Consider the following 21,514-nt stretch of genomic DNA (forward strand, 5'->3'; position numbering starts at 1 on the left):
TAAAACAAAATGAGCAACACTGGATGTAAAAGTTTATGAGGAAGCCAGAGCTACAGTTGGCGAATGATATACTTCGAGATATTTAGTGTTAAGTAAAATAAACTTTGAGATAAGTCTTAAGGAGTGTTTTTTTAATGCAGTCTATCTCGTCTCGTGAGCCTAGGTTTATTCCCCAGTTTATCACCACCTATTGTCAACATTAACAAGAGAGCACTTTCCTTCCCAGGAGACCACTCACAACCATCTGTTGATGCCCCAACGTAAAACCATCGACTCCCTTTTTCCACCAGGATTTACACCCTTTGATTTAATGAGGCGACCTGAGGCAGGACTGCGCCTTGAGGATACAAGTGCTGCGATGCATTCACGTAAAATCTGTTCATGCCATTGGCCAAGCATGTTGGGATCTGCATGTGTGGTGGGGTTAAAGGTCACGTCCTTACTGGGTACTTCCCAGGTCGGAAGAAAACGGTAGGAAGGAGTGAGAAATGCTTTCTGGGCTTGTATCCTCTCACTACAGAGGGGCTACACAGTCGGACTCAAAGGGGTCATTCCTTAGAGGGCTAGTTTCCATGGCAGGGGTTGCCTTGGTGAGGGGGCCCTTGACAGTCCCAATGGGGCAGTGGGCTCAGTCAACACTTCTGAACAACACAGGAGGAAAGGAGTGAATGAGAAACCCACCACAGTGAAGGATATTTTACCCAATGTTGTCTAAAAATACACCAAAGAATCAAACTACGCAACACAACAACTCCTCTCTCTTCATATTTCTCTTCTTTGTACCAAAGTAAGGACGCCAGATTTGCTGGTAAGTCCCTCTTCAGACATATTCAGTAGCGGTCACAGTAAAAACCCTTCCTGGAAGTCCGCCAGGAGATCCTCCACACACACTCGGCTGCTGTGTTTCTACAGTCCAGTTAAAAAGCACAGTCCAGGGAACGTGATGTACCATCATCGCATTCATGCCGTCCATCTGTTACTATGTTTCACACTGGCTTTACAGAGCTGCTGTGTGCGGACTTCCCATGAGTTTTGGGGGTTTCCATTCATCCAGAATCAGGCCTGACAAGCAGATGCGCAGCAAACAGACACGGACACTTACAAGCTTTAGAAAACTCACTGTTACGCTGACAAATAGATGCTCTGGTTTGGATTAGGAAGCCACAGACCCTAAGAGGCGATTCCTGACTCCTTGGGAGGTTTTTTTATTCCCCAAACCCATTTTCCCCTAATGGATCAACTGGAAACACACTCACATTGAGATGCCACTGAGAGCAATTGTTCTCAACGTGTGGTAACTTGATACATTGCTGTGCCTACAAACAATATATAGACCTCCAACAATGGAGCTCATTGATTCCTTGAGTGTCATTCACCCTGATGTGTTAGTAGCGAGTCTGCTTTTTGGTTTGGAGAGAACAATCTCGCTGTTTAGCTTCAACATCTGGAAAACATAAAAAGCTCAGCGCGTACTCGGCTTAGCTGCTACGCGAGGCTAAGAGGAGGTCCCTTGTCCATTTAGGAAGAAGCTAAGCCTCATTAGTGGTTTCTTCCCACTGTTGGCCCATGTCAGGGTCCGACAAACCAGGCTACGATCCATTAAAACGCTGCTTCCAGCAGATCATGTAAGCTACTATTAAATCTTAAAATACTTCACTCTTTGATGGACAAGTTGGATTCTGGATGGAATGTCTAATGTCTGGATTACGCTGTTTGGTGATGAACCCCTGAAAAACCTGCCCAGGCTCATTAACGTTGGGACGAACCAAACCAGTTTTCAAAACTTACCCTCAAAGAAATAAAAGTTTAACTCTTTTCAATAAAAACACACTCAATTAAAACCAACGACATATTTTTTTACTTCGAACCCAGCCAAGAGTTTCTGCTTTGGGACCCAGCTGGCGACATACAGCAACAGACACAACCATAATATTATCCAGAACATGTCAACAGCCCAAATGCCGGCACACCAATTAGAAGTGTGAAACTGCAAACAGCTATTTTAAAGCTGAACTGCGAGAAAGAAATGTATAAACTTCCTGTTTCAGCTCCACTTGAACATATCTTGGAATGTGCTGTAGGGCTGCCACGATTAGTCGACGTAATCGACTACGTCGACGATAAAAATTCATCGACGCAAATTTTAATAGTCGACGCGTCGTATTATTGTTTTCATCGTCGTTGTCACTTAGTGAAACCAAATACCAGGGGGTAATACTCATTCGTAACGTCAGCTCACAGCATGAGGTGCTGTGTTATTGGATACTTTTATGGGAAAAGATCACCAAGTTCATACGTGAGGAATATTGATGAGGAGAAATCTCCACTTCCACAGAGCGCTGTGCGCTGACGGAGGCTCTGCATCTCCGGCTTGGACAGACTGACAGCTCCCGGAATTTAGCGTCTGATAACGTGATTTAGAGAGTCTCCTTCACTCTCTGTTACAGACAGATTTTCAGGATCTGAGTCACAAACTAGTGTCAAAACTCCCCTAACTTTTGAAAAGAGAGGACATTTATCTGATGGATCTCTCACTCGCAAGCTCACACTGCACCGGTAACACTCAGCGGGGGCGGAGTGCGCATGAGCGAAATAGCGCATGTAGAGAAACGAAACTAAACGCGTTGTCATGGAGAGCTGGGAGAGAGTCACCCCTAAATTCCACCGCAAGCGCAGCGGAGCGCCGTGGTCTTGCTCCGATTGTCAAACCTCACTGGAAGCTCAATCTGGAGAGGGAGGGCTGGTCCTCGGAGAGTCACAGGCTCTCGTATGAATAGCGATATCACACGATCACCATCCACTCCCATAACTTTTGATATGTCAGTCCACACCTTGTCCTTTCTGCCTGTATCCTTATGAAAGGATATTTGGGATCATACAGAATTTTGAACTTATCCACTTCCAAGATCAGCTTCTCTTCATCCATGCCTTTGTGTTGCGTCTAGGACCCTCCAACCGACTGTTACCCTAATGCACGTGCCTTCAGATGTGGCATATGCTATAACATATAGGGGAAAGTTACGTTTGAGAGTCCGTGCATTGTGTTTTATTTGGAATCTTTCGGGTATTTTACGCAGTGACTTCCTGTCTAGTGCTTTCTTATCGACAGTGAATTTACGAGGTTTGGAAGCGGCCGCGCAGAAAATAGACATGAAGCCTATTTCTCGCGCCAGGGCGCGGGCAGTGGAATTTGCCTGATAGATTACAATGGACGCGAAAGTGCTCCGCAGTACATTTCAAGTGCGCTGCGCAGCGCTTGCGGTGGAATTCAGAGATCAGACGAGATCATACAGAGAGCAAAGCCCCAATAAACAAATAAACATTAAAAAACAAGCCCAAAGTCACTAATAAGCGGTCTGTCCAACACTGCATACAACTTAATTTCCCTGTTACCTGCTTCATTCATTTTGAGATTTTTTTTGTATAGTGCCTACTTATACTTTTTTATGTCATCATGAATGAAATAAAAATAAACAAACAAACATTACACAAGGCTGACCAATCAGAGGTGAGAACCCAAGTCTGGGTAAATGCAGTGAAAATGCAACACACAAGTTGAATTATAAAGGTCTGCACATTTTAAAGGCCAAATTAGGTTGAAACATGAAATAATCGTGATTAATCGACTAATCGAAAAAATAATCAATAGATTAGTCGACTATAAAAATAATCGTTTGTGGCAGCCCTAATGTGCTGTTGGGCACGCTTCCACGGAAAACTGCTCCAAATAAAAGAAGAGAAGAGAAGAGGAGAAGGGGAATGGGTCGGAGGCAGCAGAGAGGATTATTGATGCCAATATCTGAGTGAGAATGCCCCGCATGAGTGTCCTCTCTGTCGAGGGGCATCTCCCGTGAGGAATGAAATGAGACACTGGCTGTCAGGGCTTGTTTGGGAGACTTACTGCTAGTGAGCCGTGGATGGAGCTGTGATTCATAGACAAGAGGATGAAGGGGAAGGAAGACCGTCCTGTACAGGGGGATCTTAACACCAGATTAACAGTGTTTACCAAAACCAATAAACCTGACACCTGTGTCCTCAAGTAAAAGGTTCACAAGCTAAAGAGAAATGTCCATGGTGTGTTTGGATGATCAGGAATTCTGCGTGGATCTGTTCGGAGTGTGTGTTTGGAAAAGTGTGTCTCCTCCACATGCAGGTCAGTGGGCCGTGTGGTTTATGTGACGTATGTGAATTAGATTAAGGTTCCTCTCGCAGTCAGGACTTAATCGTGTACTAAAGCACAGTTCTGCCAGCTCATATTAGACACATGTAGCGCTAAAGGAACAGCAGGGATCAGCGAGGCCTCCTGAGTCCACGAACACCTGCGACTACACCTGCACCAGCTCTGTTTCCACCAACTTCCCCCAAACTCAACTCTCACGAATCAACGCTGAAATACCTCCAAAACCTCTTTAATGAATCACTTTTCTTCATAAACAAGCAAAGAGTCAAAGCAGTTTACATCCATCCACAAACAAATCCAAAAACTGATCTGTTCTCTAAACATTGTTCCCTCCTCAAAAGGAAAAACAAGCCAAGATGGCATGTCTTCATTTCAGTGGAGCGCACAGTGGTTCTGAGGTTTCGTGACTTCCAGCGCTCACCTAACCAGAATTGACGTTGGGAAATGTACTTAGCATCGGATTGGGTTTCCCAGCGGTTGGAAAATCAAGAAGTGGCTCGACGTATGGCTCGCAAGAGTTGCATTTGAAGATTTGAATAAGTTGTGTTTTCATCGCTTAGACACGCAGACACGAACCCAACCTGTTGGATCGTGATTAAGGTCATTTCAATTACTCCATCCAGTGATTAGACTCAGCCCAATCTGGCCTGATGGAGGCTTGTTGATACCAGAGAGGGAGGTGCTACCTGACACATGTAATGCACTTTGTCGACCTCTATTTGGTTTGAGCCAAAAACACATAATCTGCTTTTGAATGTTCAGGGAAGTTACTAGCTCCTCGTTGGCATGAATGTAAAGTTAACTGCTGACAACAAACCTTGAAATGTTGTCACTTTAATGATAATAAAGGAAAGTACAGCTGACATGTTTGCTTTGGTCGCACTAAAACACATGATACTCTGCATAAAATCCTTCATAGTGTTGTTTTTGTGGTATAAATCTATACACTGGAGGTCTGTGAGACAGCAACTGGAATGTACCAACGCAAAAACCACCAGAGTGCAGTTTCATGCGATGGTTAATCCCTTCTCATAAAGGAATGTTTTCACATCCAGACATGGGAAATCTACAGTTCCGGCCTCCCTTTGGCGTATATGAGGTGGAGGGGACGCTGAAAGGGGGCTTGTCTGGAGAATAAATCCATGTTTAATGAGAGACTGGGCACTTGCAGATATTTCATGGCTGAATACAAACAAAAACAGCTGAAATGCATCTCATTAGGGGATAAATTCCTGAAAATAATAATAAAAAAATGTGACCATCTAATTAAAAAGAAGCTTTATAATTCAAAGACTACACACTCTAAGTCAAGTCATGCTCCCTTTTGCTGATGCACACTGCAAGGGCACCAGACAAGATGCCAACTACAAGCCGGGCACCTCCCATATCCATCACATCCTACGTCCATGAGCGAAAAAAAAGCGCCTATTCATCTTTACGCGCCAAGAAACCTCGAATAACCCGCATCTTTTTATGTTTAATTCACAGTTTCTCCCAGCAGGATCGTGCTGCAGTGAGAAGCCGGCAGCCGCGCCGGTTTCAGCACCATCCAGGCGTGGACCAGAACAAAAGGCGCAGGTTTCCGCAGCAGCGCGACAGCGTCGCCAAAATACGCAGCTGGAGAGCGCAAAATAAACTGTGTTACGCGTTATTTCCACATGCGCGTTCACTAAATCTCAAACAGGGACTTTGAAGTGAAAAGAATTAAAAATACAGCCTCCTTTCTGACTCATTCCACATCCCAAAAATCAGACATAGCTGCACATCACACCACGCACTCTCACGCTCTAACATTTATTTACACTTTGACTTGTTTGTATAAACTTCACAGCTTCCGGCGATGCATCTCAAAGCTCATAACTCTGTAATCCTGCAGGTTTTAGAACCAAAAGAGTGTTTTCCCCTGTAAATAATAAACAAAGCGCTTGAGCTCTTACCTGGAGCTTCAGGCTGCTGAGCGGCACTAATACCCTTGTGTGTGAAGGAGGCTCGAGTGACAATGAGAGCGGTGTGGGGGCCCTCTGATCCCTCCCATCGCAAGTTAAGCTACCGTAAGTACTGCAGTGCATGCGCAAGGAGATTTTGTGGCTGCAGCATGCATGCCAGAAAACACACCCTTATGGTTGCATTAAATCTCTGCATTAAATGCAAACATAATGCACTCACATTCACCGTGCAATGCTGATGTTAAAGAGTCTCTGCTGCAGAGAGGGGAAGCACTCTGCCTGCCTGCAGTGGAAGTGAGTGCAGAGCTGATGAGGCACAGGGGTGTGGCTGTTGCTAAGGAAAGATGGAGAAGCAGGGGAGAGAGGAAGGGGAAGGGAATAACGTGGATGTGATGCCAAAAAAAAGGGGGAGAGCAGAGAGGAAGGGAGGGGGTGCTGCATTCACCCCCCAGGTGAGGAGTGGTGAGGAGACTGTCTGCATTGTCAGTGGGCAGTGAATCAGTGGTCTGAGGGACAGACTGTGCATCACTGGCACAGGAGTAGATCAACAAGGCTGCAAACACAGGGGACTGCAATGTGCTCACACAGTGACGCAGGGATTCATAAACAATCAGGGTTGATTATTTGTAACACTGTGGTTATTACCAGGCCTCACATCCGGGTAATGAGGTTTTAACTTTGTTACAGATGCTCTAAATCATTCAGACACATTCAACAGTCTGCTTTTTCCTGCTGCTGCAATACAGTCAAAGAGAAGCATGGTCATTTATCATGTCTTACCCTGCATATTCCATGCCATCACTGCCACCTACTGGGAAAAATGAGGCACTGCAAGGAACATTTCTAAAACTGGTTTTATCATTCATCAAACATTCCTTTACTATACCGGGTATATGCTAAAATCCTGAGGTTGATTTCAATACCTTTTTAAGACTTTTTCAAAAACCTTTAAAAAGTTTTAAGACTTGGCATCCACTTTTTAACAGTTGTAGTTTACATTTTGGAAAGAACAAATGAAACTAAAGGCAGGTTTATCCACACTACCTCAACAAGAAACAGGAGTTATTCGAGGCCAACTTGCTGAAGAAAATGAGAAATTATTTAATCATTTTTAAAATTTAGGACATGTGCCGGAGATTGTGTGATTTGCTTCAATGTTGTATCTAATTTCTCTTTATGAAACTAGAAATAATGTTAATTTATAGCTGGTGTTTATACCGCTCACAATCCTTATCGTTGTATTTTATTGTAACTAGAGTCTTTATGTATTTTTTGCTATTTTATTCTTTTTTATTTTTGTATTTTTCTACTGACTCCATCGATTTCTGCTGTTAACGCAACAATTTTCCAGTCAGGGGACATTTGCAAGGAGGAAAATAAATATTCATGGATATTTTTGGGGTCAAAGCTTGAACACCTATAAAACTTAATACCTCATAAAACCAAAATTAAGACTTTTTAATACTTTTTAAGGGCCTTAATTTTCCCTAAATTGATTTATCGACTTTTAATACTTTTCAAGACCCCACGGACACCCTGCTATAATATCCCTATTAGCAGAACTATTCTTATGTACTTTAAATGCTTTACATTTATTATTTTAATACTTACCTTGTGAAGCACTTTAAACTGCCCTTCTGCAAAAGCGTATGACGTGTAAACTTGACTTCCTTTTTCTTGCCTTGCCTACGCCAACATCAGCTCTCTACCCATATGGAAAACAAAGCACTCTGAACAATATTGGGTTTTAAAACTTGGTAAAACATTTTAATGTGACGTTCAAATCTTGTTTGATTACAGGGAGAACTTTTAATTCACAATCCTTTGATTTTGAAGAGCACTTATTTATTAAATCGACTTGTTATGAGCAGCTGGAACGTGGATGGGATAAATAAAATGCTCCCCAAGTACAAATCAAACAAGCTTAAAATGGCACATTCATTCACAATACAAGTCATCTTCCATCTATTATTTTTCACAGCAATATATACACACATATAGCAGTACAATGATTCCTAGTGGACATACAAAAATAAGTCATTACTTTTGGAAACTTTCTGAATTAAAAGTTATGGTTTTCCAAGTGAGAGTAGTTTTGTTTTCATGTTGAAAACTAACAAATGAGGTCAATCAATTCTTTTTTTCAGTCTATTAAACTGTTAGATCTGCACACTAGCACCCCCCAGTGGCCACAGACAACAATAACTGAACAATAGTGAATGCTACTATGTAGCATAAGAGCAGAACAGCAAGAAAAGAGCGCTAAAAATCTGCTTCAGTTAGCCTCCAAAGTGACACGTGCGAACAAACTGAACTTCTCTTTTGTGTGATTTGTTCTGTCAAAGTTAAAAAGTTAGGATTTAAACCCCCCCCGGAACATTTTTATACATGTCTGAGCATTTAGCAATCGATTAACTTTCTTGAAACCATTTACAGAGAAATTCACAACGTCAAAGAACATCTGTGCACACCGCCCCACTCTCCACAGTGCTCCCCTCCAAGGGAAAACTTCCAAAACTCTCACTTCTGGCTGACGATGGTGCGTGCAATCAGCTCTTTCATGATCTCATTGGTGCCTCCGTAGATGGGCTGAACACGGGAGTCCACAAAGGCCCTAAAAAAAATTGAAGAAAATCTACTTTAGCAGCTGATTAATGGACTGAATTGGTGAGCTTTTTAATAGACACAGGTTCCACGCTTCTTACTTGGCAATGGGGTATTCCATCATGTAGCCCCACCCTCCGTGGAGCTGCACACACTGAGTGGCCACCCTGTTCTGGAGGTCGGATGCCCTGGAGAAAGATGGATGAAAGGTTTACGACATCAGCACACATGGTCAGTTTTTATTTACAGTCAGATAAACACAGGCTCTCACCAGTATTTGCCCATGGAGGCTGTACCAGGATCCAGGCGCTTCTCAGAGTGGAGCTGGAGGCAGTTGTCTAAGAAGGATCGGCCCACACAGATCTCCGTTTTCAGCTCGGCCAGCTTGTGCTGCACAGTCTGAGGACAAAAAATGGAGGCGATGATATGAAACCACCTACAGACGTGTTGTGTTTCCAGTTTCAGTGCATTAAAATCTCAAAGAGGGGGACCTACTCAGTTTGAGTGCTGCTCTCAATCCAAAACTTTACAGATATCTTTTTATTTAGATTCTGAATCAGGAGTTTAACTCTAATAATGCTTTCTACACACCTGCAGGTGAGCGATGGTCTTGCCGAAAGCTTTCCTCTGCATCACATAGTTCCTGGTTTCCTCAAACATGAACTCAGCGCTCGCTATGGCCATGTCAGCAATCAGCAGACGCTCCTAGAGATAGAAATGAAAAAAAAAAGAGGATATCACAAGGAAATATGCTGCATTTGTACAAAAGTAATCACACTCTGCAGTTAAGCGTCAAACAGTCAAGAACAACTAGAGCTTACTAGATTAAAAACTCCTTTGTTTATCATCTAATATTTGTCCCTCAGTAACTCAAAGTTTGAAAAGTTTGTTGTTGGATTAAAAGATTTAGCTTAAGTTCTTCTCACCTGAGGCAGTTCATTCATCAGGTAGTAGAAACCCTTGTTGAGCCCCCCCAGGAGGGCGCTTTCTGGAAGCCGCACGTCTTCAAAAAACAGTTCAGCTGTGTCCTAAAAGGGATGGATAGAAATACAATGATTAAATTAAAAAAAGAGTATCCTAACTTAGTCACTTTGCGCCTCCTCAGGTGAAGATAAAGAAAGAGTACCTGCGCTTTCAGACCGATCTTGTCCAGCTTGCGTCCTTTATGGAAGCCCTTCATGCCGTCCTCCACCAGGAACAGACTGATCCCATGTGCTGCTGTCTTTGCCTCACGGTTTGTCACAGCAACCACCACCACCAGATCAGCCATCCAACCGTTAGTGATGAACACCTGGAGAAATTTCATACAAAAAAGTAAAAAACAAGCCAAAGTCCAGGTGGAATGTAGTGTTTCAAATCTAACAACTTAGTACCTTGTTGCCATTAAGGATCCAGTCGCTGCCATCTTTCTTGGCGTTAGTCCTCACACCTTGAAGATCACTGGTTAAAGAATAAAGCAAGTGATGGGTCATCCTTTTGCTGCTTATGTCTTTACTTTTATCATCAAAGTCTGAATCCTCACCTTCCTGCTCCAGGCTCTGTCATAGCGATCGCGCTGATACACTTCCCAGCCATCATCTTAGGAATGAAGCGGTCAATCTGCTCCTTGCTGCCATAGTTGACGATGTAAGGCATGACGATCTCAGAGTGCAAGGAGAAACCCGGGCCTGTGCAGTTGGAGTACATTCTGGAACAAACAAAACCCCATTAAAAAAAGTCGAATTTAACCGTCTGATCCTACTTTTCGATAAGATACTTACTGTTCTTCCCACATGACAGCAGCAGAAAACAGGTCTCCACCGATGCCGCCATGCTCCTCTGGTATCATGACTCCCAGCAGGCCTTGCTCACCGGCTTTCTCCCACACCTCTCTGCTCACTTGGCCAGCCTTCTCCCACCTGAAGAGAAGGAAAAGAGATTGTGTTAAAGTTGAGAGTGACTCATTTAGGCAATAAAAATAACCTCTCTTTCATACCATCACATAGGTCATGTAGCCACCTGTTTCTATTTTCCCTCTGAGAGTACGTCTAGTTGATTGATAAGATTAGGATTATTCAGAGATTTGTTCGAGTTTGTTCTTACTCCTTGTGATATGGGACAACTTCCTCTTGAAAGAAGCGCCTGGCACTTTCTCTGAAGAGATCATGATCCTCATTGAAGATCCGGCGGGTCCCAATGTCCATCAAGGACTTGGCACTGGAAGTCTCTGGACGTGCTGGAGGGGCCTGATGTCCAAAGTCCTGGGCATGACTGTGCTGAAATCTAGGAGAAATAAGACACTTAATGTAAATCAACTATGATCAGTGAATAAAACTCACAAATAATGTGTCGATTTACATTTCTTTGCTTGGATAAGGAAATGACTGTTATGAAAAGTGTTTACTTTAACTTGTGTAACTCTGAATGTAAGTTGTCAACTTTGTTTAACAAACAAACTCGGGATGTTGACAGGGAGTACAACCGTAAGCTATAAAGAGTGTGTGTTTTACTCTATGGCTCCTTCACAGTACAATGTGTAAAGGAGGGGGAAAGTGGGTCAAAGGTCAACTAAGGTTGACCTAGAGTTTAGTACAATAGGAAAAAGCAAACTTTTTGAAAGAATGCTCAAATGTGACCCTCACACCTGGTCGATTACTCGTACTAGTTTCACCTCACCAAAAAGAAAAATAAACAGCCAAACTGTCACATCAGACGTGTTTGTTGTGTCGTTATTATGTGGCATTTCTCAACTTCAAGACATTTAACTGGTAAAAAACATCAGCCTTTAGCCGTGACTTACCTTGCTGAAGCTGTAGAAAGCACCTGTGCTCGTCCGAAGACATTTCTCAGCCCCAAAATACCAGTTTTTATCATTTTTCCACCAAACCGCGACGACAAGCTAACAAGGGTACAGCTGCAGCTAAACAGGACAAAGATCGTCTGAGTGAATATGAGTGAAGATGGATCACTCTGTGCCAAAATTCAGACTCCGCCTCTCCCCTTCTTAGATAACTCCTAGCATTACGTTACATAACACTAAACCCCTGAAGCTATATATCCAGACATCAAATTATTTGTTAAATTGATTGACAAAATAAAATTCTATCATTATTTCAAGAAAAGCGTAAGTGACGACATCAGTGAAGGTTTTATCTGACATAACTGCGGCAGAGTAGGACCTCTTACGTTTAATGTTGTGCCCAAAGGTTTCTTCTTCTACTTGATAGCTGCCAATATTTTTGCTCTCTACTGACACCCTGTGGTAGAATTCAGCCATTGCATAAATAAATGTAAATACAATTATTTCCATCAAAACAAAGTAGTACAGTCACATCAGCTTTAATTTTATCATTCTTTCAAATTATACATTAGGGCATCCCAGTGTGGTAAAATATGTAAGAACTTATGATACATTTTTCTCACAGTAAACACAGTAAACATATGAAATAACGATTATCAAATGAAAACTCATTCATTTTTTGTAGTATTGTAGAAAAAAAATACTGATCTGTGAGGGAATAAGAGGTGAAATTGAAAAAATAGTTTCTAAGAAATTTGTATTGACACAAGACTGTTCTTGTTTAGCTTATACCCAGAGAAACCTACATACACAAAAGCTAAAAGAAGGTATTTTATTTTATATTTATCAAAGATAGTGGGATATGGGAATTCGTGTTGAAGGCTTCTTTGCTTTTGTCATTTTTATTTTTATTTTTAATTTTTGTATTATGAATATGTGTTTATTGTCACATTTTTTGCCAAAGTAAATAAAAAAGAAATTTGGTGAAAACAACAATAAGACTGATAGAATGGTGTCAGAAGTGTATCTTCTTCTGTTAATAATCTGGTGTTGTGTTTATTTGCCTTGGCTTTTATTGATAGGAACAGGTTGTCTTGTAATGACATCAATACACCACAAGATGGCAGCCTCTTTCAACATTACAACCTGGTGAGGTGAGAAAGGTCTTGTGCATGTCACAATTCCTCCCACAGGTAATCCAAATGTGACTCTTGAAAAGCTACACACTGTACTTTTGCAGTTTCAGCTGACGTAGCAACAAAGTAGATCAACAGAAGTAGATCAAATTACAAAATAAGAGGTCAACTATCGAGCTGAAGCATGTACTAATTGTATACATAATGGAGATGATGAATTTTGGTAATTCATAAGAAATCAAAAACTCCTCACAGGAGCTTTCTCATATGGTATATTGTGTCTGTATTCATTTATTTCTGCAGCAATGAGAGATCAAGAATCAACTCTGATGGGATGTACGTTGGAAAAGTTTATTCTGACATGAACAGAGTGACAATAAATAAAACTTTTCAGGGAACTGGGAGACTTTGGCAGTCCATCCACAAACTTTCTCCAGCACCTTTGGCATTGCTGGGCCAGTGATGGCGTGACTGAATGAGGTGGCGGTGGGAAGGTTAGGGATCTACCCTCACTTGATGAGCGGTCACCCCTTCTCCCCCGTTCCTCACCTCACGCGGCAAGTGGAGACGTGCCCCGGGGGGGAGTTGAGGCCGAGTGATGGGGAGGTCTACATTAGAGAGATGGCGATGTCCCGAGATAGAGGAGGGTGTGAGACGAATGGAAAGGAAAACAAATAAAAACAACAAGATGGGTTTGCGTCAACATCCCTTGTACAAAGTCCTTGTCTTTCCTTGTTGGTCTTTGACAACAGTGTAGATGTCCTGAACACTGTCGGCTGTCTGTAGGTGAGCTACAGTTTCTTCAGCACTCCTGCTGCTGGCCTCTTACACAGACATGATGTGCTTGACGAAAGCTGGAGATGAGAAGAGGAGTTAGCTTGATGTTTCCTTACAAAGAGAAGAGAAAGAATTGAAAGGAAAGGAAACTTACCCTCATAGTGCACACTGCCGTTCTCATCCTCCTGGCCGGCCATGAGGGCATCAATCTCAGGCTCAGTCATCTTCTCTCCTGTGGATTCACAAGTATCCATGTCAGGAGTCGATTTCACCCACATGCTAGCATGCTCCAAATGCTAAGCAGGCTATATTTGTGCGCCTCTATATTTGGGGAAGGTGACTTGAGACTCACCCAGGGTGGACAGCACGATGCGCAGCTCAGCGCCCATGACTGTGCCGTTGCCCTCCTTGTCGAAGACGCGCAGACCCTCAACGTAGTCATCGTAGGTACCCTTGGGGAGGGCGTCGACTTCCTTCAACATGGGCAGGAAAGCGTCAAAGTTGAGCCTCTTGTTGGCCATGTCTGTTGAACGAAACGAGACGAATGCTTTCAACACAAACTCTTTCTTCTTTTTCTTGTCTTGCTTGTTCTAAAGCAATTAACCTGGGAATATTCTGACTTGTCTGGCCCTGATTGTGCTACTTTGTTTTTCTTTGTTTTTGTTTTTTTTTTCTACAGCTTATTATCATCCTACTGTTTGGTTTTTCTGGGTGGTCTTACCATCAGCGGTTGGGTTGCCCAGAATCTTAGTAACGTCCTTGTTGGTGGGGTTCTGGCCCAGAGCGCGCATGATGTCAGCCACCTGGTTGTAGGCCACCTGGCTGTCACCAACTCTGTCGAAGAGACCGAAAGCCTCCTTGAAGTCTGGTTGGAAAGAGAACAAGAAGAAGAAGAGGAAAAGTTTTTTAGCTTTTGCAAGAAATCTGGAGAAATCTAGAGATCATGTTTGGGAAAAGACTACTCTACAGTTCCAGCTGGATTGACAAGAATCCCTTTCATGTTGCCATCAAGAAGTTATATTTGGCATCAGCTTTGACACAAGTATTTCAGGCCTCCTTTGGGTTTTATACTCTTTCTATATCAGGGATTTCAGTCAGCTAAGAAAGCCATGTGCTGCAGGATCAGAGTCTGCAGAAGCCACATACTTCTGTCATTGTTCCCGGCTCACTGAGGGCGACAGCTGAACCCAAGCAGCAGCGAAGAGGAAGGTAGCGACTGGGGCCTGAACAAGGCTCTCTGTATCCCAGCAGGGAGCCCACTCAAAGTGACCTTTTTGATGGATTAATGCTCTGGTGTGGCTTCCGAACAGCAGGAGCAGGTGTATTGCATTGCTGAGGAATTTAAGGGTGCAAGATGATACACCTCGGGCGGAGTAACCCCTGCCATATAGAGGCATGACACCCTGGCCCTGCTCGAGTTAAACATAAGAATGCTGACCGTGATGTAATCCAAACCAGGTCCTCACTGTAGACTGTATGTGACACGTGTCACTTTCGAAGGATGAGGAGGAGGTCTCCATTTTTGGAGGCCAAACTGAGGCTTATTTTCCAAACAAACTACAGAAAAACTTCACCTGCTGCAACTCTTAACACGCCAGATTAAAGCATCACAAGAAGATATCCTTACATCTCAGAGGACGTGTCTTTCAGCATCAAACAAAAACCCTGGCACTGAAACTAAAGGATTACAACCTGGATTCCTCCTGCATCTTAAACCTTGACCTCACAATTTACACCTCAGCTCCACAAGTCCTGCAAGACAAGGCTAGGTCGGCTTAGAATAGACATTTCTCAAATCCTTCACAACAGCTGCACAAGACTGCAGCACGGCATGTTCGAGGGGCGGCGGGATCTTGAGTCTGGAGCTATCTTCATCCCTGCTTCCACCTTTTAGCGGGTAATTTGGACTAAAGGTTAAACTCTGATCTGATGGTCGGAGAGTCGAGTTTCTTGCTGGAAAAAAGGGCGTTAATGTCACGCAGCGTGATGGCAAGAGAAAGGGATTCTTGACGTGCTGAGATAATTGAAGGAGATTACAGCTGATTATGAAGTTTCTCTACTTACCCTCGATCTGGTCCGCTGAGAACTCAGTCTGTCACGTGGGAAAACACGCAGAAAACACACAAACAGGGAAACAAAGTGAGTTTACGAACACAGAAACAATTAAAGTTAATAAAAAACACATGAGTCTGCAAAACTTCTTAACATCTCCTAAAAGTTTTTGTACAAATCTGAATTTATAGCATGAATTTAATGCAACATTAGGACAAGTTTCTGTTTTTACATGAGGCTGCAGAGACAGCAGGGTCACAAGATACTGATGAATTTATGTTTTAATCCCTAGTTGATTTCAGTGATGCCAACAAAAGGCAGATATTGAGATTCATATCCAGATATTTGCCCCAAACATCGTCCCTTGAAGCCAAAAATATAAAAAACAAAAAAGTAACTCCATCGTCCAGAAAAACACAACTTAGTACACACCATTTTGGAGAGTTGGCGCTGGAGGAAAGAAAGGAGAAGAGAAGCTGGACTCCCGAGACAGAGTGGTCCTGAGCCATGGTTGGAGCCCCCTTCTTATTTATCCCGCTCATGTGATGTCACGTATGCTAATGAAGCGGATCAGATGACACGTTGGAACATCTTTAACTTTCTTAGGGCAAACGGAAAGGAGAGCTGCGCCCTCGGAGCTGGGGGAGTAGGCCTTTAGAAGGGGACGGGGCTAAATTTAGACGGAGGAATAACTGTGTCAAGACTCTGAGAGTTCAGTCTGAAGATTTAACACTCATTTTGACTCTTCAGTGTTAAGGAAACGACTAATTGGCTGAGTTTTAAAGATTCCTCTTTAGGACGGCGGTGCATGGTTGAAGTAGAGGGGAAAAAGCAGAAACTCAGCTTTCATGAGAGGGGGTCTGGCTCCTGAGAGATCATTTTCAAGCTGGTATTTTTAAACACTGCTGCTCCTCTTATGGTGAAATAACAGCGGCGCAAAAACAGCCTGAAAGCTGCTTCCGATCAGGCAGGTGACTGAAAAGTCCACAAACTAGTCCAAAGTTCTAAATTCTTCTTCATGCGTGGGATAAATCAGCTGAAGTGTCTTCTGTGTCAATACGCAGCTGAGTGAAAGAGAGTTAAAGAGGGGGTAGAAAATCATTATAATGTGTCATATTGTGCAGGATTTAGGACTCAATAGAGGTTTAATGACCTGAGCACGGCGCTGCTTCACTAACCTTTCCATCTCCATCAGAGCTCTCCATGGTGCTGATAGCAGCGTGAATAAAGGGTGTATTATTAAAGACGTACAAGTTAAAAGAGGGCGACAACACCAGCCAGGTTGTTCGCTAACTGCTGCTTTGTCGTCTTACATGAGGAGTGTTTGCACCATTCACTTCGACTTTCATGTCAGATCTTTTAATCTGCATGCAAAAATCTTGCACAATCCCTTGAGCTGCAGAAATGCACCGCAGTCACCCACAAGCCTCTCATTGCAGCTCCATGTACAGTATGTGAACACTTTAGCAGTTTTACATTTTTAAAGCTTTTTCTCAAATTGATGGAAAGTCACAGCTGAGAGGAGGCAGATCCACACAGAGACACTGTGTACAGGATTATATAATCCCCCTGCAGCGTGAATAGCTGCTGTTACAGGCGTCCAAGGCTCAGTCTATCTTGTCATCAGCTTTGTAACACACAGCAGTGGTGTCTGAACACAGAGGTAAAGCTCTGGAGGACATTTGTGAGACTGGAGACCACACCCCAGAGGCCAAAGCTCTATTTTTACCCCCATTCCTGCCTGAGGTGTTGGGTTTCTCCTACGCTGGGAGATGGGGGTGGAGAAATTGAACGCTCCTGCTCCTCAAGACCCCGCTACAGTAGCACCACCCCTCTCTGACATCTCTGTGGCGTTTGCACAGAAAAAAATAAAACCCAAGCTGGCGTCAGGTCATAAAGAAGCATGGGTCAGGGGCTTAAAAAAGAGCTGCGGCATTGTGTCGCTGCTTGGTTTTCAGAGGGGGTTACGTGAGCCTTATTTGGAATGGAGACCAGAGCGCTTGAGCCAAGTGGCCCGTGGAGGATTGGACGGCGGATTTTGAGTCACTTGATGGTGTAATATCTGGCATCCGTTGCAAGATAGAGGAAAGAAATGTGCTTTGTTTGTAACAAATGAGAACTTCAGTCACACAACAAATCTTAATGAACTCTAAAGAATTTTCTGCCTCAATTTTACCGTCAAATCTTCTTTTCACTTATTTCCAAAGTTTCAACATAATACTTTCCCTCCTTGCCAACCAAATGTGACTAATTCCCCCAATAGATGCCAGATTTCATCCACAAGTTTCCAGATCTATGTCGCCCTCGTGTGGCTCATCAGTGTAACTGCACACAAACACCAAAACAAGAGCAACAGCTGTACAAAGACTCATGATTTATTGCTCAGACAGTGCAAAGGACGCGCCACAGTTTACACTCAGAGGGTTAATCCCTTCACACATGACAGAGCTTGTGCTGTAGTATTTTTAGTGCATTGTTTAAAGCCTTGCTGTTGACCTTTCCAATAAAGAAAACACAACAAAAGTGCCCATTCAATAAAGTCACACATATTTAAACTTTTCAGAAACTAAGAGAGCTTTAAACTACAATTAAAAGGTTTTTTTTTTTTTGTTTGAATCTGAATAAACGTCACAAGCCAGGCGGCAGCTGGAGTTAGATAGAAACACAAAAGCTAGATCAGCTCCCATTCTTGAAATACTCGGAACTAGTCAACATGTGATGGCAGGATTTATCCAGTTAATAACGTGTGAAGGTGCAGAACAGAGACGAGGAATATGGCACATCATCCAAAGCCAGAGTCAAAGTCCCCAGATTTTCCTCTTGTCGTCTTCTTGTAACAATCGTGCAGTGTGTGTGTGTGTTGGACGGCTACCTGGGATGAGGTTCTTACACCTCAAAAGCCGGGAACCTCGCTTTCATCGGCTGCAGGAGGTCAACCAGGAAGTAGATGGTGCCCGCCATGCCTGTAGTCAAATTAAAAAGTGTGCATAACTACGCAAGTGACTGCATCTTGGCATCTGTAAGAGTCTTAAATCATACACAGGTTTGACATGTTACCTTCAAAAAGAGAGTACGGGGTGTCTGGTGTTCTGCATCCATGTCTGCCGTAGTTCATGCACCAGTCTGCAAACTGCAGAAACACAAAGAGACCAGAGAAAGGTTGTTTCATAATAACATCTCTGTCTATCACAACACTGAACTTTATTTAAGCCGTCTCAGGAGGACCCAGAGCAATGTCAACAACGGATAAAAATTGCGCTCGGCTCGGTGAAATCCGAGCATCTGTCGAGGTCTCACATTAGGACCACAATGTCGCTCTGATGCTGGGTAACAGAGCTCAGGCGAGGCATCTGAGGAGTCTGCTTCCACCCGCTATGAATAGATTCATATTAATGATGGTACATGTGGGACCAGGGCCACCTGGAGTGGATCCAAAGAGAAGCTGCTCTGCTGGCTTCTGTGTCTGCGATCAGTTATGATTCAAGTTTGAGAAGAGACAAACGCAGCTGTGGCTAAAAGAAAAACATATCTTTAACAACCTATTGGAATCATAAACTGCATGTATAACATGATGGGGTCACTCTCACCATGCAGGCTCTGTAGAGGTGTTTGGGGTCCTGTGTGTGCCGATACAGAGCCAGGAAGGCGTAGGCGTTTCCTGCTGCACCGTGACACAAACCGTACCCTTTTTTCAGCAAGCCGTAATGCCAGATCACCTCTCCACACTGCAAAGCGTCATACAGGTACTGAGCTTCTCCAAAGACCTGAAGATGCAGAGGGGAGTGGATTGAAAGGCAAATATTTTTTCATTTTAAATTCATTAAAATCTCTTTGGAATTTCAAGCACAGGTACAAAATTTCACCACAAGATGGCACTGTGACTCTAAATAAGAGCCCAGGCAAAGGAGTCGTCTTCTACCTTGTGTGCCTGCAGCAGCATGTAGATCACCCCAGGGGATCCGTGGCACCAGTGCACCAGCAGGTCCCTGTCGTCCCCGATGCAGGGGGGGTAGTTCCCAGAGGGGAACTTGAGGCGGCAGACGTGGTCGACGCTGGGCCTCACCAGCATGTGCACCAAGTCCTCTGCGTGGACGAAACCTGGCTGTGAGGAGGACGATGAAGCATGTTGCAAAATTAAATGACTATAAGTCAGTGGCCTGATGTTTGACTTTGCAAAACGAGTCTGATTTCACCTGCATGAGGAAGTAGTAGATCCCAGCCAGACCGTGTGCAGCCCCAACATAGTGCTCCTGATACCACTCATACATCAGTGGGCTCTGGTTCTGGACCCTGAGCCGCTTGCTGAGGTTTTCCCCAGACGCCAGCACGGCCTCGCTGATCTGAGGAGGGACAGATCACAAATCTGACCTCAAGAACTATCCAATTAGTACAGCTGGAAGGAATCAAAACATGTAGCCCAGTCACAAACCTTAAAAAATGAGTTTTGTGTTGAAAATGTGATTTATCCCACCTGCTGGATGTACTGCAGTGGAATCTTGCCCTGCCCCATCTGCTGGTTAATAAAGACGAGGGAGTAAAGATAACCCATCCTCCCGTACAGCATCTCGTCAGGGAGCCCGCCTGAACCTCTCACGACATTGGGGTGAAGCTGCAGCAGTCTGGGTGAGCAGTGACGCAGAAAACAAGAAAGAACAAGGTCACAAACTTTAGAAATCTAATGAGATTAGGCTTTGAAAATAAAGAAAATATCTGAAACTGACCTGTTTAAGCAATCATCACTCTCTTGTACCCTCTGCAGGCGATAGAAGACCACAGCAGCCACAGCCAGAGGCCCTGCATCCCCACACAGGAAGGTGACATCATGACGTCTAGTCAGACACTTCAGGCTGTGGCTGACGTGCTCCAGAGCTCTGTGAAGGAAGGAGGGCTCCCCAAAGGTGCTGTGGAGGTGCAGGTAGAGCACAGCTATGCCTGTTGGGTGATAAAGTCTGTTTAAACATCAGAAAGTGCCACAGTTATGTGTGCAGCCTCACTCCTTGCATAAGCCTATGTGCTGTCACTTATATCAGATCTTATAAGGTCATACTCAGTGGTGTCATCACCTGCCCAGCCGGTGTAACTGGTGCAATCTCTCGGGTCAGCAGACTTCAGTCCATTTTCCATAACAGCCAGAAGCTCACTGACCTTGCTGCTGATCCGTTGAGCAAACTCTGGAGAGAGCTAAAGATGCAGAAACATCAAGATTCTGAAAAATGCACGACTTATTTATGATTCACTTGTAGTATTTCTCATGCGTTACCTTTCCTTGACTGTCAAACAGAGCCTGTGTGGACGCAGGGTTCCCATCATAGTCGTGATAAGGGTTCTTCAGGGCTCTTGTGTCCATTTTCTCAGCTTTGACGCTGCACTGCGTGTAATCTGAGTCACACAGAAACACGCAGAAGGTGTATGAAGCAGAAAGAGGGGGAATAAAGCGTGTGATCGATGTTATAACACTGTTTTAGATGCATGGAACACGCCCCCTCATTTAAAATAACGGCTTTAGCTCGTTGTAGCAGCTTAGCTGCTGCGCTAATGCTAACGGCTAGCGACCGTTGGTGCACACAGTGACGTTAAACGATAATTTACACCGTTAAAATATTAATTTAACATAAAATATAAACAGTATGGACAAGACTGTACATGTAAACACACCTACCTACACGAAAGCTGCAATGTTGTTGCTAATTCTTCGTCGGTGGGTGAACCTATGGAAGTGGTAGCGTTAGCAAGCACGCTACTGCCCCTGCTGCTTCGAGGGTACTACTACAGCTCCGAAAGCTCATTTAATTTAGTAGGGAGAATTAAAAAGTCGACTTAAAATCAGTTAAAATAGCACCTAGTCGAAAAATTAAGCCGTAATAAATAAATAAATATCTTATATTCATATTAAATGGACGAAACTGGTATTTCTAAGGTTGTGCTCCTTTAATTAATGTCTGGTTTATGTGCATCTTTTAACCACATTTTTTTTTTAAATTATTATTTATGTAAATGTTTAGCAAGAGAGAAATGTTCTGGCATCATTTAGAATCATTTG

General features: G+C 43.5%; 4 protein-coding genes across 8 annotated transcripts in view; all 4 read right to left on the bottom strand.

The window, feature by feature from the left end:
* The window catches only part of LOC141785906 (uncharacterized), a 40,278-nt gene extending 33,896 nt beyond the window's left edge, over positions 1 to 6,382 (bottom strand). For 2 of the 5 annotated variants that reach the window (XM_074664510.1, XM_074664509.1), the window contains exon 1: positions 6,118 to 6,378. The gene's annotated coding sequence lies outside the window, so the exon portion shown is untranslated. Of the gene's footprint in view, positions 1 to 6,117 lie in introns of all 5 variants that reach the window. The other 3 variants (XM_074664514.1, XM_074664513.1, XM_074664511.1) reach the window with 2 other exon arrangements.
* A 1,484-nt stretch (positions 6,383 to 7,866) lies between these two features.
* Positions 7,867 to 11,871, bottom strand: acadl (acyl-CoA dehydrogenase long chain). The gene is made up of 11 exons (XM_074664171.1): positions 11,510 to 11,871; positions 10,813 to 10,992; positions 10,491 to 10,628; positions 10,253 to 10,417; positions 10,104 to 10,170; positions 9,857 to 10,021; positions 9,657 to 9,758; positions 9,322 to 9,435; positions 9,002 to 9,129; positions 8,832 to 8,918; positions 7,867 to 8,740 (listed from the first exon to the last, which is right to left on the bottom strand). The coding sequence occupies exons 1-11, from the start codon at positions 11,581 to 11,583 to the stop codon at positions 8,647 to 8,649; spliced, it is 1,314 nt and encodes a 437-aa protein (XP_074520272.1). The 5' UTR covers positions 11,584 to 11,871; the 3' UTR covers positions 7,867 to 8,646.
* A 1,080-nt stretch (positions 11,872 to 12,951) lies between these two features.
* Positions 12,952 to 17,687, bottom strand: mylz3 (myosin, light polypeptide 3, skeletal muscle). The gene is made up of 6 exons (XM_074664505.1): positions 15,907 to 17,687; positions 15,487 to 15,514; positions 14,144 to 14,287; positions 13,775 to 13,945; positions 13,577 to 13,654; positions 12,952 to 13,499 (listed from the first exon to the last, which is right to left on the bottom strand). Exons 1-6 carry the CDS (start codon positions 15,907 to 15,909, stop codon positions 13,471 to 13,473), a joined length of 453 nt encoding a protein of 150 aa, XP_074520606.1. The 5' UTR covers positions 15,910 to 17,687; the 3' UTR covers positions 12,952 to 13,470.
* Positions 17,688 to 17,891: 204 nt separating this feature from the next.
* lancl1 (LanC antibiotic synthetase component C-like 1 (bacterial)) lies at positions 17,892 to 21,188 on the bottom strand. Its single transcript, XM_074664504.1, has 10 exons — positions 21,134 to 21,188; positions 20,735 to 20,853; positions 20,538 to 20,655; positions 20,196 to 20,406; positions 19,946 to 20,093; positions 19,668 to 19,814; positions 19,394 to 19,576; positions 19,062 to 19,238; positions 18,532 to 18,604; positions 17,892 to 18,437 (listed from the first exon to the last, which is right to left on the bottom strand). Exons 2-10 carry the CDS (start codon positions 20,819 to 20,821, stop codon positions 18,361 to 18,363), a joined length of 1,221 nt encoding a protein of 406 aa, XP_074520605.1. The 5' UTR covers positions 20,822 to 20,853; positions 21,134 to 21,188; the 3' UTR covers positions 17,892 to 18,360.
* Positions 21,189 to 21,514: the final 326 nt, after the last annotated feature.

This window comes from Halichoeres trimaculatus, unplaced genomic scaffold (genome assembly GCF_033239565.1).
Source record: "Halichoeres trimaculatus isolate MK-OKI-2021-1 unplaced genomic scaffold, fHalTri1.1 fHalTri1_scaffold_24, whole genome shotgun sequence".
NCBI lineage: Eukaryota > Metazoa > Chordata > Actinopteri > Labriformes > Labridae > Halichoeres > Halichoeres trimaculatus.